General features: G+C 42.7%; 1 protein-coding gene across 1 annotated transcript in view; it reads left to right on the top strand.

The window, feature by feature from the left end:
- The window catches only part of LOC308059202 (uncharacterized protein C3orf85), a 64,481-nt gene that overhangs the window by 31,510 nt on the left and 17,914 nt on the right, over nucleotides 1–15,057 (top strand). The window contains 3 exon segments of the mRNA XM_080376189.1: nucleotides 242–327; nucleotides 2,683–2,743; nucleotides 2,745–15,057. The exon segment at nucleotides 2,745–15,057 is cut by the window's right edge and continues 17,914 nt beyond it. Coding sequence (XP_080232315.1) covers nucleotides 242–327; nucleotides 2,683–2,743; nucleotides 2,745–2,762 — 165 coding nt within the window. The 3' untranslated portion in view covers nucleotides 2,763–15,057.

Raw genomic sequence — 15,057 nt, 5'->3', positions numbered from 1 at the left:
GTATTTTCTTCCATCATCTTGCAACACCTATTTAAAATAAAAAAAAAATAAAAAAATAATAATAATAAAAAAAAAAGCGCAGCACATACAGGTCCAGGATTGACATGTAACAGTAACTCTTTGGGGCAAGGGAGGAAATCTGTCCAATTTATCAATGTAGGCAAGGTTGCTCAGTAGTCACACACTGGATTTATTAATTATCAAAGCTCAGAATATTCTTTTCTGTTTTGATCTGCTTCAGGTTAGTGAATCATGGACAGCTTTGAGAGACACAGCACAATACTACCTGGACTTGGGTTCTTATGCCTTTGATCCTTCAACCGCCACGTACGATGGGGTTTCTTAAGAGACCGTTTCATAGAACGCGTGCGTGTACCTAAGTAAGTAAAACTGACCGATATAAAAGTGCTGCCAATTGGGTCCCATTGGCATATCTTGGCACGTTAACAAACCTGATGATAATGGACATCTTGGAAAATTAAAGTAGATTTGTTTTTACTGTCCAGGTTTTATAGTTATTTAAATGCGGTCATTTTATTGTGGCCTGTTCTTTTGTAAGTACACTTTGAAAGGATTCATTAAAAGCTTGAAGAATATACTTCTTAAAAGTTCAGAGAACCTAAACTGCAACAGTATGTCCTATATAGTTGGTTTAAAAAGCAGACAGAAAGCAATTCCTGAGGAAAAAAAAAATAAAAGATACCCCCCCCATCTATTTCAGTAACAAAACTGTATTCAGTGTAGCATAAAACTTCAGTAGAACAAAACAGAGAATGGGACACAGCAGTTGGTAGAACCAGTATATATAGATTAGCACACAAGTGCATGAAAAGAAGTGTCTCAAATTGTCATAAAGAAATTGTTTAGGACTATGCTAAACTGTACGCATTTTTGGGACATAATTTTGTCAAATGTAGGAAACAATTGCTAAATGGTTCCGTTTGACAAGCACAATGCAGAATAAACACATTATTCCTGTGAAACACTTTTCATACGGAGATACTACAGTCCTTTGGAATGAACAGGAGTGAGTAGAACTAAACTTATACAACTTCAAGTTTCAGAGCTTAAAATAGTTACCAAGACACGGCAATCTGATCAGCCTGACTGTAATCACCAATAGGAAAATGGGCAGACGTCTCCTCGTAATATACTTTAAATTCAATATGCTTTGAATTTTATTGACTTAAAAGTAGCTTTCCTTTCAAAAGCAAGTTTCATTTTGAAATGTGGCTTTTTGAAAAGGCCTTGTTTTTTTATAAGATAAGAATTCAATTTGAAGAGTCTCAGATTGAGCTTGCTAGGGCTGCTCCACCTGAAAGTGATGCCAGTTTCACTCACTCTGAGCTGAAGCAAAATGGAATAGTTAGAAGTCATGATCTCGCTGCCCTCCTGCCAAGCCTTCAGCTGATGCCCTTGGACCACCGGAGGGAAGCAGCAGGGCATCCATCCTCTTGCAATTTCTAACACTGATATGGGCAGCAGGTTTCTTGGCTAGCAGCAGTCACCTCTGCCTTAGGACAAACCTGAAGTTACCTGAATACACTTTACTCAGTTTTCTGGAAAGAAAACCCACCCTGTCTTTTCCATCAGAAAAGTTCAGGTAGAAAATGCCTAACTGGCCTGGTGAGGCCACATCTGGGGTGCTAGGTCCAGTGCTGGGCTCCCCAGTTTGAGAAAGATGGGGAACTACTGGGGAGGGTCCAGCAGAGACTATGAAGGTGACGAGGGGCTGGAGCATCTCCCTGATGGGGACAGGCTGAGGGAGCTGGGGCTGCTCGGCCTGGAGAGGAGAAGGCTGAGAGGGGACCTTACCAGTGTCTACAGACACCTTAAGGGCAAGTGCCAAGAGGACGGGGCCGGGCTCCTGTCTGCGGTGCCCAGGGACAGGACACGGGGCAACGGGCACAAACTGCAACACGAGAAGTTCCATCTGAACATGAGGGAAGAACTTCTTTACCTTGAGAGTGACAGAGCCCTGGGACAGGCTGCCCGGGGAGGCTGTGGGGTCTCCTTCTCTGGAGACATTCAACCCACCTGGATGTGATCCCGTGCAACCTGCTCTGGGAGACCCTGCTCTAGCAGGGGTTGGACTGGGTGGTCTCCAGAGGTCCCTTGAACCTCAACCGGTCTGGGATTCTGTGGTTAGTTGTCCAATACACATGTCTGAAGGCTGTGATCCTGGCAGCCACCAGGCGTACTACAAGATGGGCTATGCCTCCAGAATGACAATCCTTATGATTGTCATATGACAGGATTAAAACCAGTTTACAGAAAGACATTTGCAGGCACTCCCACTGAAGCATGTTTATGATTTCAGAACAAGGCTGGTTAACTCCCAGACTGAAGTTAACTTCCCAATGCTAATATGACAGAAATTAACATCCAGAGTTTTTAATGAAGGCATGTAGTAGAAAAGACATCAAACCAGAAGTTACAACAAACATTATGGATCAAGACAGACAATGATTTTCAATCTTATTGATCATGATTAGTGGTATTTCTGAGATGGCCAAGAAAAGCAAGCCTATATAGCATATGCAGGAAATCTGGTTCAGGCGCTGTACTTCCAAAAGAAAATATTTGCAAAAGCTTACAAATCTGAAGACTGGAGCTGCCAGCAGGATCTTTAAATTAATTTTGCAACATTTTTCTAAAAGCAATTTATTCCATCTTTTCTAGTGACTACATCAGACCTTGCACAGACACGCTACAGCAGTCTGGGACTCGCCTCCAAGCAATAGACAAGGATGAGCTATTAAACCCTCCACGTCTCCCATCTGGCCATGTTAGGGTATGGCATGTTACGTATTTGCCATTATGTATTTGATCAGATGACTTCATATCATCCCACTGTCTAAACCCCAAATTAACACACTAATTCTCTCATTGTAAATTGAATAAGGAGTTGAAGACAAGACAAACATTAACTTTTAGCAGATTAGGTTTAAAAAACCCTGTGTTTTCAAGTAAAACTTCTTTCTTTGGCTAAACAATTGTTTTTAAACGTACATTTCTGCTTCTGTGACTGAAACCCACAGTTTTGTTTGTCAGCATTTTACTTTAGCTACATTTTTGAGATGCAATGGGTCACTTTGGGTGGGTAAGAGAAGTAGAGCACATTTGCTCTGGCTTTGGCTAGCGAGAGGAGTACCCTTCTGTGCTGCAAGTGCATTTCCATTTGTTCAAGTACTGGGGTCAAATTATTAAGTATTATAGTATAAATCCATATGTATACACAAGTGTATACTTTATTCTCCACATTTAAACTTCTGTACTTGGTCTTGAATGACGAAACCAACTGAAGGCACAGCTGCTATGGTGACTGGCTTTTTCCTACTCCGTGGAAGTAGAAGCCGGTGGAAACATTCATGGCTCCTTTTCCAATAAAAGCGGAGACCAAAAAAAAAAGTGCTTTATGCCAAGTTCTTGAGTCTGGAAGTCTCTCCATTCCTATCCTTTAATCTACCTTATTTCGGGACATCTTTGAAGGAAGGATTGGGCTTCCACATTTCTTCTGTGTGTTTATTAGTATATGGCTAGCAATTAAAAGCTTTCAGCTGTGGTCAAAATTTCTGCACAAGAAGTACCTGTTGGGGAAACCGAAATGGGTTATTACCTGCAGGGCAGGGTAGGCAAAGGCAGGCAATTTTTGTTTAGTTTTTATCCCAAAAGAGCAGGTTCTGTGCATTGTACAGTCAGGGTTTTTTGTGAATATGAACTGTATACTGACATTGAAGATAATGTTGGATCTCCTGAAAAAAAAAAAAAAGTGTATTCTTGTATTTTGGCAATCTCTACCATGCTCCTAAGCACAAAACTATCCATAGGCCATTAAAAATTTCTCTGCATAGAACAATGGGCCTGAAATTGCCATTATTCATTAGCTGAAGCTGAAAATTCATTAAACACTTGAAAGAGATAAATGAGGTGCAAGTTCAGTATTTGCCATGTAGAATTTCACATCTTCAGTCACGCTACTTAATTATGAACAGTTCATTCAAAGATAAGGGGTGACAAGTGATGTATAGACTAGAAGACCTCACTAGTTACACAGTCATTGCCTGTCCCTTCTGTCCCCCGTCTCTGTGCTGCTTGACCTTGGAGAAGCGAGTGCTCCAGGTCCTAAACCTTCCGCTATTTTCCTTAGTAGCAGCACAGGCATGACAGCATTACTGAAACTCTTCAATTACAGCAAGAAGCAGGACTGTAAGGATAAGCATTGCCTTTTATTTCAAACGTAAATAAAGTAAAAATCAAAAGGTCCTCCTCCTCCCCCGTGCACCTTGCTAGTCCCAGAGATGTTGCCATGTTGCAGGCAGCGATGCCCAAGCCACTTGCGCGTTAGTTCCTGAAGCGCTGCCATCTACAGCCCTGCCTCTCTAGTGGATGTCGTTGCTGCCAAGGTGGCAGTTTGGGATCTGTTTGAAAACCAGCGGTTGTTTTCACACCTGCATGGTAAGTTAAACCAAAACGGGAGTTACTTCAGGAGCTGATTTGAAAGCGAACAGTGGGTGTCCCTGGAGTGTGGGTGACAAAGTCCAGCAATGAGGTGGAAGGTAAAACAAAACACGTCTTACCTCACCTGCTATCAGCTGGGGAGGCAACTGCCCAGCCTTTCTGAGTCATTTTATGGTTGTCAGAGCCACGACATTAGAATAACCACTGCCTTAAGTCTATTGCGTAAGGCTGGCTTTGCAACCAAAACGTCAGACAGGGGATGCAATTTGACAGTTCTGTTGTACTTAGACATGACTAATTCCTTTAAAGAAGTTGTTCTGAAAGCCAGAGCCTCAATCTGCAAAGCTGTAGCTCCAAGCTAATGTCACTAATTCAGATAATTAGTCTTGCTGAATTAAATGGGAAGAATTGTGCATGCATGAGTAGTGGTGGGAGATGAGGTGCTTATTTCATGTTATCAAAATACATGCCACTCATGACAATGAGCAAATGGCTTTCACAAGCATTTGAATATTAAACTCCTTCTTCTGCATTTATTAATAACCAGGAAAAATGTTTACCTTGTGAATTTGCTCTTCTTCTTTAGTTTCACATACAGTTTCATCCCTAAGGCAAGTAACTTTGCACCTGTGTTTACTGCCTTTTCCCACACATCTTCACATTGCCACCTACAGATTTTATCTCCTTGCTTTTTTTTTTTTTTTTTTCTTTTTTTTTCTTTTTCCTTACACAGCACAGATACACATGCAGTACTTTATTGATGACATATCCAGGAAACGGGCTAAACTAAAGAGAATTTCAAGTACAGCTCTGCTGGTCATGAAGATGGAAATATAGGCCTCTGGGCACAGGACCTTTGCTTCTTGTGCAATGCAAAGCAGTTCCTCTAACTAGTTTCTGAGCACTGCAATTTTTTTTTTTTTTAAAAACCACCCTAAAGCACACCAAAACCAAAGCTCCCTAAAGCCAGATGCAGCAGAGGTCTTGGGGGCAGAGGGGGAATCAGCAGAGGAGAGAGGTCACAGAAAGCTGAAATCAGGTTTGTCTCCACTTAGACATTAACTGGACAGATGCAGGAGAACATCTGACTGGCGGAAAAGTTGGAGCCGTGGGACTAAGTGGTGTGAATGTCTAAAATCAGCAGAATGACAGAAATCAGGATGCCCAGGTATCTCACAGCTGATTACTGGCTCCAGCAGGAGCTCTTCCCCAGGCAAAGCGCCTAAGCCCTGGAGTCCCCCAGTGCCAGGTCAGCTCCGAGTCACACTGCAACCCCTTCCTCTGTCAGAAACCCTTGCCTATTCCTTCAGCTTCTTGGATCCCCGATTTTGCAAATCTTAGTTGCCATCTCTGCTACTCTCTCATGTTGGACTGAAAACAGCCCACAGGTTAAAAAAAATAATAATCATTGCGGCTAGACATAGGGGATAAACAACGCGTGCCCCTGCAGACAGCACAACTGTAGGAGCCTTGCTTTGGTAGAGAACCAGATCAAAGATGCAAGAGTAGTCTGACATGAAAGGAGAAGGCAGAAAACCCATCTTTCAAAAAATAATTGAAGAAAAAGATTAATACTCCATGAGCTTCCTTTTAGTGAGAAAAAACAAGCCATTCTGAACAGAGCAAGGAGGGGAAGCTGCAGAACCCCCGTAACCTGTATATAACCCACATTACAAATGCTGGATGTGGGATAAGTACTGAGACACACTGTTTTCTATAAGCTCAGGAGAACAGGTGAGTATATAGAAGTAATGAGAAAGAACCATTTATTTTATGAGCTGAAATGTTTTTTTACAAACAGAGCAGCGGCACCTGGTTTTCGATGGAAGATCTATACACTACTTCATCACTATGGTAATTCGTATGATTGAACCTGGTCTCATACAATTTTAATGCATAAACCTTTTGAGCTTGCATCACACTATTCTCATGCACTTGCTTTACACTTGATCTTCTGTTGTCTTAATTTAAACCAAAATAGCTGAGACAAAATATTCATCTAATCTATACCTGCTGCTGTAATCCTCAATGCCAGCACAACTAAGCTGTGTTCAAAGCAATTTTATGTTGCCTGATTAAATATACAAACCACCCACCTGAGACAGGTGCATTGCTGTAACCACTCAGTGTAGAGTGGAAAAGAAAAGAAATTATTAGTGTTTTGTAACATCCATAGGAAGCAATGAGACCAGTAGTTAGAATGCAAAGATAGAAAATTATCCAAAATTGAAAACTTCAGTCAGCAACAGAAATAAGATAATAATCACATACAAAGAATGCATAAGTAAAATAAATAAGTGTCAATAATTACTGTTCTGCCCCCAAAACTGTTGGAGAGAGAAGTATTTCAAGCAATATAACATCAAACCTGCAGAAACTACTTTCTGCTAGCTGGAAAGAGTAACCTTTTTTTTTTTTTTATTTTAGAGGTGAGTGGTATCAAGCTGGATATCTGTAAAGGTGATTGACATGGGGTGACACAGCAAATGTCTGTCCCCTATGGGCAAAGACTGAAATCACGTCCCACCACTGCACTAGGCAGGCTCAGTGCTGTGGCTGGCTGTCTCAAGATGAAACAAATACTCACCGAGGCCCGTAATGAGAATTTAATAGACATCCCCCCCCCCTCCCCAAGGAGCCAGTGTCAGTCCAGGCAGGGGTAAGGGGAGGAAGAAGGGGCTGACTGGTGCACTTCAGCCTTCTAGGATCAACCCAAAAAAGCTTCTTTCTCTACAAGATGTTACAAGATGGTCAGCTGGGAGCAACACTTATTCAGCTACTTACTCCTGGTCATACATTGGGCATTCTCATGCCAGTCACTGCCTCCTTAGCAGGACTGAAAAAGCACGTGAGATCCTGTTGGAATAGTTCAGCTACATCCTGGTTGTGAAAGCTGCTGTGAAGCAGAGAGCTAGTTCAGGGAAAGCTTAGGAAACATCCTTAAAAATGCTGTCAATATTATTATCATAAACCTGAGCCCTGGTTGTGCCAGGTACCATGTGAAAGCACTTAGTATGGCATCTTCAAAAACACAGGTAGAACTCTAAGGGCAAGAAAACAACCACAAGAAGAAAGCAGCTGAAAGGACAGCCTTGGTGGTGGCTGCTCAGCACTGCAAAATAACTGATTAAGTTATTTAGAAGAATGAGTTCAAAAGTGTCTTGTCTTTCAAATGTGCTTTGGATGAACCTTGCATGGACAACGATAAAGTGCTGCTTCCTCTCCGTGTCTGTGCTCAGGTAGCTATGGCGTTACCTTTGCTGCAGCGTTCAGGTAAGAGGCTTAGTGCTGAGAGAGCTACCACAAGCTTTCTGGTGGTGGAACGTGACCCGTACCTCCCCACGCTACACTACAGGCAGGAATGCAGTCTGGTTTTGCTATAGTACCTCAGAAGACAGCTACCATTGCATTATACCAATGCTACATGTACTGACTTTTTGGTTTTAATTTAGAAGTGCTTACTGAGCTAATGAAGAGTCTATTTGTAAAAATCTACCACAGTGAACCTAAGGGCAGGGCGGGGGGGAACCCAGAACCCATGCATCATTTTGTAACAATTACCTTTTGCGAAGCGTAGAGACAATTCAGTCAGAGCAATGGACTAAAGAAATAATTTTCCTACAAGTAAGAACATAACCAGGGTTACACAGTTCCCTACTTCTTTCTCATTCTTTTTGCTCCAGGCTAAGGTCTATTTCCATTCCTTCAATAATTGCCAAAGGATTAGATCTAGCCAAAGTACATCCATGGATATTGTTTATGGCAGATTTTTCTGTACCTCACTGAAATGTTCGAGCTGCCTTGATCTATCAGGTCAGCTACGTCAGGAACAGCATACATTGCAGCAATCACAAAATAAACAAATTACAAAAAAAAAAAGTCTCTTTGAAACGTCAGACTTTGTCATTAAGACATGCTAGTCTGAAACCAGGAATGGAAGCTGAAGGATTTTTCAGAGAATTGGTTGTCTGCCAGCTCCTGCTTTCCCACAGTGAAAGCTTTGAAGCTACATTACCAGTGAGAGCAGTGAAAAAGGAGGACAGGGAATTATTTGAGGTGGGCAAAACCTTTATTTCCAGCTCTAAACTAACACTTAAAATTGCATGCCTGGAAACAAAGGGGCAGCCAGCACACATACTGAAAACATTAGGCACACCCTCCTAAAATCAGCTTCTTTAAAAGAACATTTAATGAGTAAGCAGAGATTAACACACAAAAATGCTGCATCATCTGCATCGCAGCCGGTTGATTAGAAGAAACATGTCCCAGGAGAACAGGGAATAGAAAACTGCATTTCTCTCGGAAGCTCTCTGGGTAGCCTAGGCCAGCCAAGTTTTCTCTGAATCTTTTTCCAAGTTAATCTGCCCTAAAATCTGCTAGCTCGAAACTGCTGCTACTATTAGCCTGGAAAAGGAACTCTGAGAGAAACACTTTGAAATTGTCAGGTTTGGTCCTGAGCAAATACTGAAGTAGCTCATCCACATCAATGAGTTGGCTGGCAGAGGACTGGATGTGTCCTTCGCATTTGACCCTGATACAAATGATATGTTTTCTTTTACAAGTCCTGCAGCATCAGGACTCAATCAAGTTAAAGAGCTGATTTTTACCATCCTCTAAAATTGGACATTCTGTATGTTTATACAGAAAATGGCTCACAGTACTGGAGAGCACGGACATGAATTCATTATCTTTCTAGTACAAGATCATACGATGTGTAACAGCACTACCAATCATCGTGTCCAATGAAAATAATGATTATAAGTGTTTCCATCTTATTAACTTGTACCTATACAACAGTTTTATAAAAAGACTTCTTGAGGACAAGCTATATATACACCTGAGTCATTTTCCTTTTTATACCATTGCTTAGACTGTATAGCAAGCAATTGTCCTAGATAGAAGGGACCATTCAGCAACTGCCAAGCCTTGGACTTTACAGTTCTCCAAGCTTGCTTTAACACAAGTGAATATATAACAGATATTTTTTTTTGAACCCAGAAAAGTTGGCTGTTAAGATGGGGTAACAGTCAACAGGGAGACCGCCGTTTTCCAGAAAAGGTTTGGAAAATGTCATCAAATTACAAGGTGGTGATGAGATTTGAGGGTTTTTTTTCAACATGTACAGGCGTCCTGCTAATCTGATATGCCAGTGCCAGACTGTGCCTCCAGAAATAATTAACAATAGCAGTGGCACAGGTTCTCCATCAGTAGAAGCACTAGAGAGTATTGAATCCATGCAAAGATTGTACAGGTAGAAGAGAAAGATCATTACAACAGATACACTAATAAGCTAGCAGTGTATTGGTGTGTGAAGTTCAGTTTTGCAGTTTCATCTCTTTCCTGGGCTTCATGTCAGCAAAGGAGGTTTGAATAATTTCAAGGAAATCAGTCATGAATTTTGACAGCTATTTTTATTTAATTTTAAAATTTTATTTTAAAGGTCTTATTATTTTCTTTAAGTTACAACCTTTGGAAACTACAGAAACTTATTTTACTGTAGAGCACCTAGCTGCATTTTTTCCCTGACAATCATATTGTGTTGTCTTTGTTTCTAAGTGGAATGAGCACAGCTTCTACTGGCTATTCACTTCATTGACCAGCAGAAAAACAATTAAAATTCTCAGCCCACAAATATTCATGCATGGACACTCATGCCACTTGAACTCCAGCTGAAAGTTAAAAATGAAGACAGTCTACTTGAATTTTTACTTATGCATGCATAAATACCCACCTGAATTTCCCCGAAGTCCCTCCCATGTTCTCACAGAGTCACCTTTTAGCAATAGTCCACAGCCCCGTGGCCCACTTCCACAGGAAATACTTTCTCTGAGCACTTTTAAAGGAGATCAAGTTAGTCAAAAGGCTATGAAATCGAATTTATATTTGCAAAATGACTTAATGGAACAGCCATGTAAAAAGGCCAGCCACCACCAGTGGTTCTCTAGGCTACAACAGCTTCCAGGCAGAGTTTCATTTTGTCCTATAGGGCTCCAGCTTGCTTGAATTAATTGCACAACTGACTTTTTCTTCCTCTGCATAGTATTATCTTAGTCGTGAGAAAGATCCTTCCAGAAGAGCCTCAAGTTTTAAAAGCTGCACAGAAAGATTCAAGAGTTTCTTCTTGCAAGACAACATCAGTCATGGAAGTCATTCTTCTACATGTCGTCTGATAAAACTCGAGTCTCAATCCTAACACCTGCTGTAAAGCCCAGGATCACCCCTCAAAAGTAAGCATCAGCCAATAGTCAGCCTAAATCGCTTTATTATCATCATGCCTAGTCTCAAGCATTAGTAATGAGTTATGTATATTTTTCTGATTTAGGGGTTTGGACAAGTGTTGCAGTCAATTTTTGAACTGGCATCCAGTTGGAAATTCAGCAGATAGAGACCAAATCCCGGGCTGCATCCAAAGCAGCATAGCCAGCAGGTCGAGGGAGGGGCTGTGCCCCTCTGCTCTGCTCTCATGAGACCTCCCTGCAGTGATGTCTTCAGCTTTTCAACACAAGGACACGGACCTATTAGAGTGAGTCCAGAGGAAGCCACGAAGATGCTCAGAGGGCTGAAGCCTCTCTCCTATGGAGACAGGATGAAACAGCTGGGATTGCTCATCCTGGGAAAGAGAAGCCTCCACAGGGATGTCATAGCAGCTTTCCCATACTGAATGGGGCCCGACAAGAAAGCTGGAGAAGGACCTTACAGGGCCATGTAGTGATAGGACAACAAGGAATGGTGGTAAACTGACAGAAGGTAGATTTGGATTAGATATTAGGTAGAAATTCCTTACTGTGAGTGTGACAGGACACTGGCAAAGGCTGCCCAGAGCAGCTGTGGATGCCCCATCCCTGGCAGTGCTCAAGGCCATGTTGGCTGGGGCTTGGAGTAACCTGGGGTGGGGGAAGGTGTCCCTGCCCATGGCAGGGGGCTGGAACTAGGTGATCTTATAAGCTCCCTTCCAACCTAACCCATTGCATGGGAAGACATACAAGGCTTTATGTGGGAAGACTGTGGAGGAAAATGGAGGTGTTATTCCTTCATAACTCCAGAAATAGGTTAAATACTGGATATGGGACATAATGTGCTGCAGGAATACTCCCCAAGCTTCTCCTCCAGAAAGGAAAGTGAGTCTTTATTTAGTGGGAACACATCCTCAGGAAATATGGTTTGGGAAGGTAAAAACTGAATCAAGAAATAAGCCCGTGTCTCCTTCTAGGAGAGCAGATCGTCCATGGGAGTGAGTGGGTTTGGCTGGGAAAAGCTCATCTCTGCAGAGGCAGCCTGGAGCCCAGAGCACATATGAGCACAGAACCATTGAGGAGGGAAAGCATCTGTAAGTCCCAGCTGGAAATGGGAAAGTGAAGCTGACCTTTTAGATTAAGTTTCAATAGATTTGCAGCAATTTCCTTGCATTTCCTTAGAACCGACTTTTATAAACATTTGTGCCAGCATTCTCCCTTTTGGATGCTGCCATTAACCCTTTCATTCAGGGTTCACTTGAACCTGGTTTGGGCCGACAGCGATTGCTAGATAGCAGGCAAGCATCCCGGCATCTCATGCAAAAGCATGCAGTGAGCAGGAGGGCAAGGAGGAGGAAAGGTGAAATGTAGCATGTGCAGGAGGAGGGGAATAGGTGTCACAGGAAAGACCATGATTCTGACCCTGTTTTCTGGGATTTGGAAACTCATGCAGCCCCAAGATGGACAACTCAGGAAAGGAAAGAACCTTTCCACAGCTGGGAAAGGCTCAACCACCACGCAGGAGCAAAGGAGAGGGTGACTGATAGGGCTGCTGAGGAAGGCCTTAAAAAAAAAAAAAATAAAATAGCTGTTTAAGGTGCAATAGTGGCTGTAAGGTATTAAAAGCTGGAAAGCTACAGCTGAAGTGGTGAATGATCTTACTAGCTGCTATTCAGGGACAAGCAGTAATAAAAAACCAGAAGTCCTGCCTACTGTGAGGCTATAGGTCTGATAACATGCCTGGCATTTAGGCTCAAGGCTGAGCAGAATGAACTTCTAAATGCAGAATTCTTGGTTTCCATGACACAGATTCACATACCTACATAGGTCTGCTTGTTTCTACTCGCCTCTGTCTTTACCCCAATAAAAATGAGATGAACAGCATTTGCTGCTGAGCTACCAGCTGCACCAAGTTCAGGTGTTACAGCATCAACCATGCAGGGCAACATCTGACCCCCAGTGTCTGCCTGCCTGGGATGGCACTACAGAGTAAATTAAATGAACACCTTTCCACTTTGCAACAACGGGAGAGTAGCGACTTGCCAAAGCTAAGTCCTTCCCAGGGTGTACATCCAGCTGAAGTCCAAGAACCTAAAGACAGATGCTCTTCTTAACTCCCTGCTTTAATTGCAAAGTAAATGGAAGACCGATCCAGGTTAACTCTGCTTCTATCTTTATAGACCAACACTTAGCTAGCATGGCTTGCAAAATAAATATAAAACCAAACAAAATAATCACACACATCCCCAGTGTACCTGGGGATTACAGGCAAAACTGCCTTAGTAATCTATTATTGTACTGTCATTTGACGATGACCAAAAAGAAGAAACTAAACAGGAAAGATGACCAAATCAAAAGGCTTGGAAAAGCTTTCTCAAAAAATGGCTGGATTTTTGACTAAATCATTTTTCACCCCAACAGTTTCATAAATACCAAGCTTTCTTGCATTCAAATTCCCCCTACCACCACTTTTTTTTTTTTTTCCGGGTAGTGAAACAGCCTTGGCCTTTGGCTTTTAATTTCACACCAGCTCAAGGCAAGAGTCAAAGTTTCCACTGACTGCAGCCCATCGGCAGCCTGCCACAGTTCAACAGCTCCTCGACAGGAGGGTTGTGACCGTGCCCTTTAAAACCTTCACAGTTTAGAGATCTTTCACATAGAGCACTCTTTTCCAGGAGACTGGTTTGCATGCTGCCCCTCCAAAAATGTTCTTTCCTCCTGCCTCTTGTGACTTGCATTAGTCTAATTTTTTCATAATTTTTTTCAGCTCAAGGCTGACATGGGGAAAGCTGGGCAATTTAATCACCCAGCAGAGTGCTTACAGTTACACAAACGATGATAAGAGCATGTTGCTGCACTGCTTTCTACCTTAAGTAGGATTAATGGAAGAAGGCAAGCCTGCTGAAAAGAGAGCATCGAGGAGACTCCAGCCTTGATCCAAAAAGAGTTTGGGGCAGGTTCTGGGATTATGCACCGGACCGTGGCTGCCCCTGTACGTACCTGCCTTCTTGGCGGAGGTGGCAAGAAGAAATGGGAAGTGGCTTTGCCCCACACTAAGGCTTTACCTGCTGACGGAGCCGGGCAGGGCTGCGGGGTTTTGCTCACTTGCAGGCATGAAATGGAGTGGGAAAAGGCTTCGTGTAAGCTTGGCTGGAGGAGACTTGGGTAGGGTCAAACTGAGGCGCGTGTTTATTAAACAAGGGGCAGCACGTTTGTGATCCTGACCAGCAGCCAGGGGAGGGGAGGGAGAAGGCAGGCAGGGCACTGGTGAGGCAGCACAGCCTGCAGCTGGGGCACCTGCGAGGTCAGGTGAAGCAGAGACTGCCCACCCTTGGTTTGAACACACACGATTTATGCGGAGTCTTTTTTCCAAAGAAACCTGGCTCACAGGGCTTTTAGGTGTCATCATGGAGGAGAAATCTGTGCTGGGGGCATTACTCCTGTCTGCTCCAGACTCCCCTGCTCTTTCCCACCCAAAGGGCTCCAAGGACCCATGCACAAGTTGGGAAATCCCTCTTGAAGGCATTAGAGGTGCTGGACTTGGGTCCCAGGAGGCTGGAGTTTGGTGGGAAAGGGGTCGTACCCAGCATATAAGTCTGTTCACATCAGGCTATTGCACAGGGAGTAAAAATAATATAAAATTGTCTCTTTACAAAAATAAGCCTTGCAATTCCCTCCTTTGGAGGTCTCTGACAACCCCCATCCCTTAGCTCTCAGAAAGCAACTCCACCTCAAAAAATCACTTCTTGAAAGAATGGTTACAGCAAAGAACAAACTCCCTATTTCTTACACCTCCCACACAGAAATGTCAGAAAGGTACTGCCAAAACATTTTCCACGATGACTGGCAACTTGCTTGCATGCCAAGAGAAAGGAACTTATAAGAACATGCAAAAGTGTAATCTTGCCATTCCCTGCATTTAAAAAGTTTTTAAAAGATGCTAACTATTTTTAATTGAGTTTGAAGAAGAGAGCTACACTATATTGGTTCTTTTTTATTTTAATCTTGCGCAACTCACCCATGTCTAGTCTTGTACCAAGAACAAGAGTTAGAGTACACCCTCCACAGGTAAAATTTAATTAGCTAACACTTGCTTATTATCCTAGACTGCCATTTGCATTCCCCGTGCCCTGTTTAGGAAGTGATGGTGTATGTTCTGCAGTTCAAGTGTTATTTATGTACCCTCCCATCATCACTTTGTCAAAAACAAATGTCTGAGGTGAAGAAAGAAGCCTGCACTGCACTAATTGCTCATTGATACCCTGGTCGGGCTTACCAGCCTTTTTTAAAAACAGTGTTAAAAGACACCATAGACCAGTATCTCTATCCTGCAAGAGCCAAATTATTTCCGCCTGTTGATAAG

The sequence above is a fragment of the Falco punctatus genome (assembly GCF_963210335.1).
Source record: "Falco punctatus genome assembly, chromosome: 2".
Taxonomy (NCBI): Eukaryota; Metazoa; Chordata; class Aves; order Falconiformes; family Falconidae; genus Falco; species Falco punctatus.
Note: the sequence above shows the minus strand (reverse complement) of the source record. Positions and strands in the feature narration are given on the sequence as shown.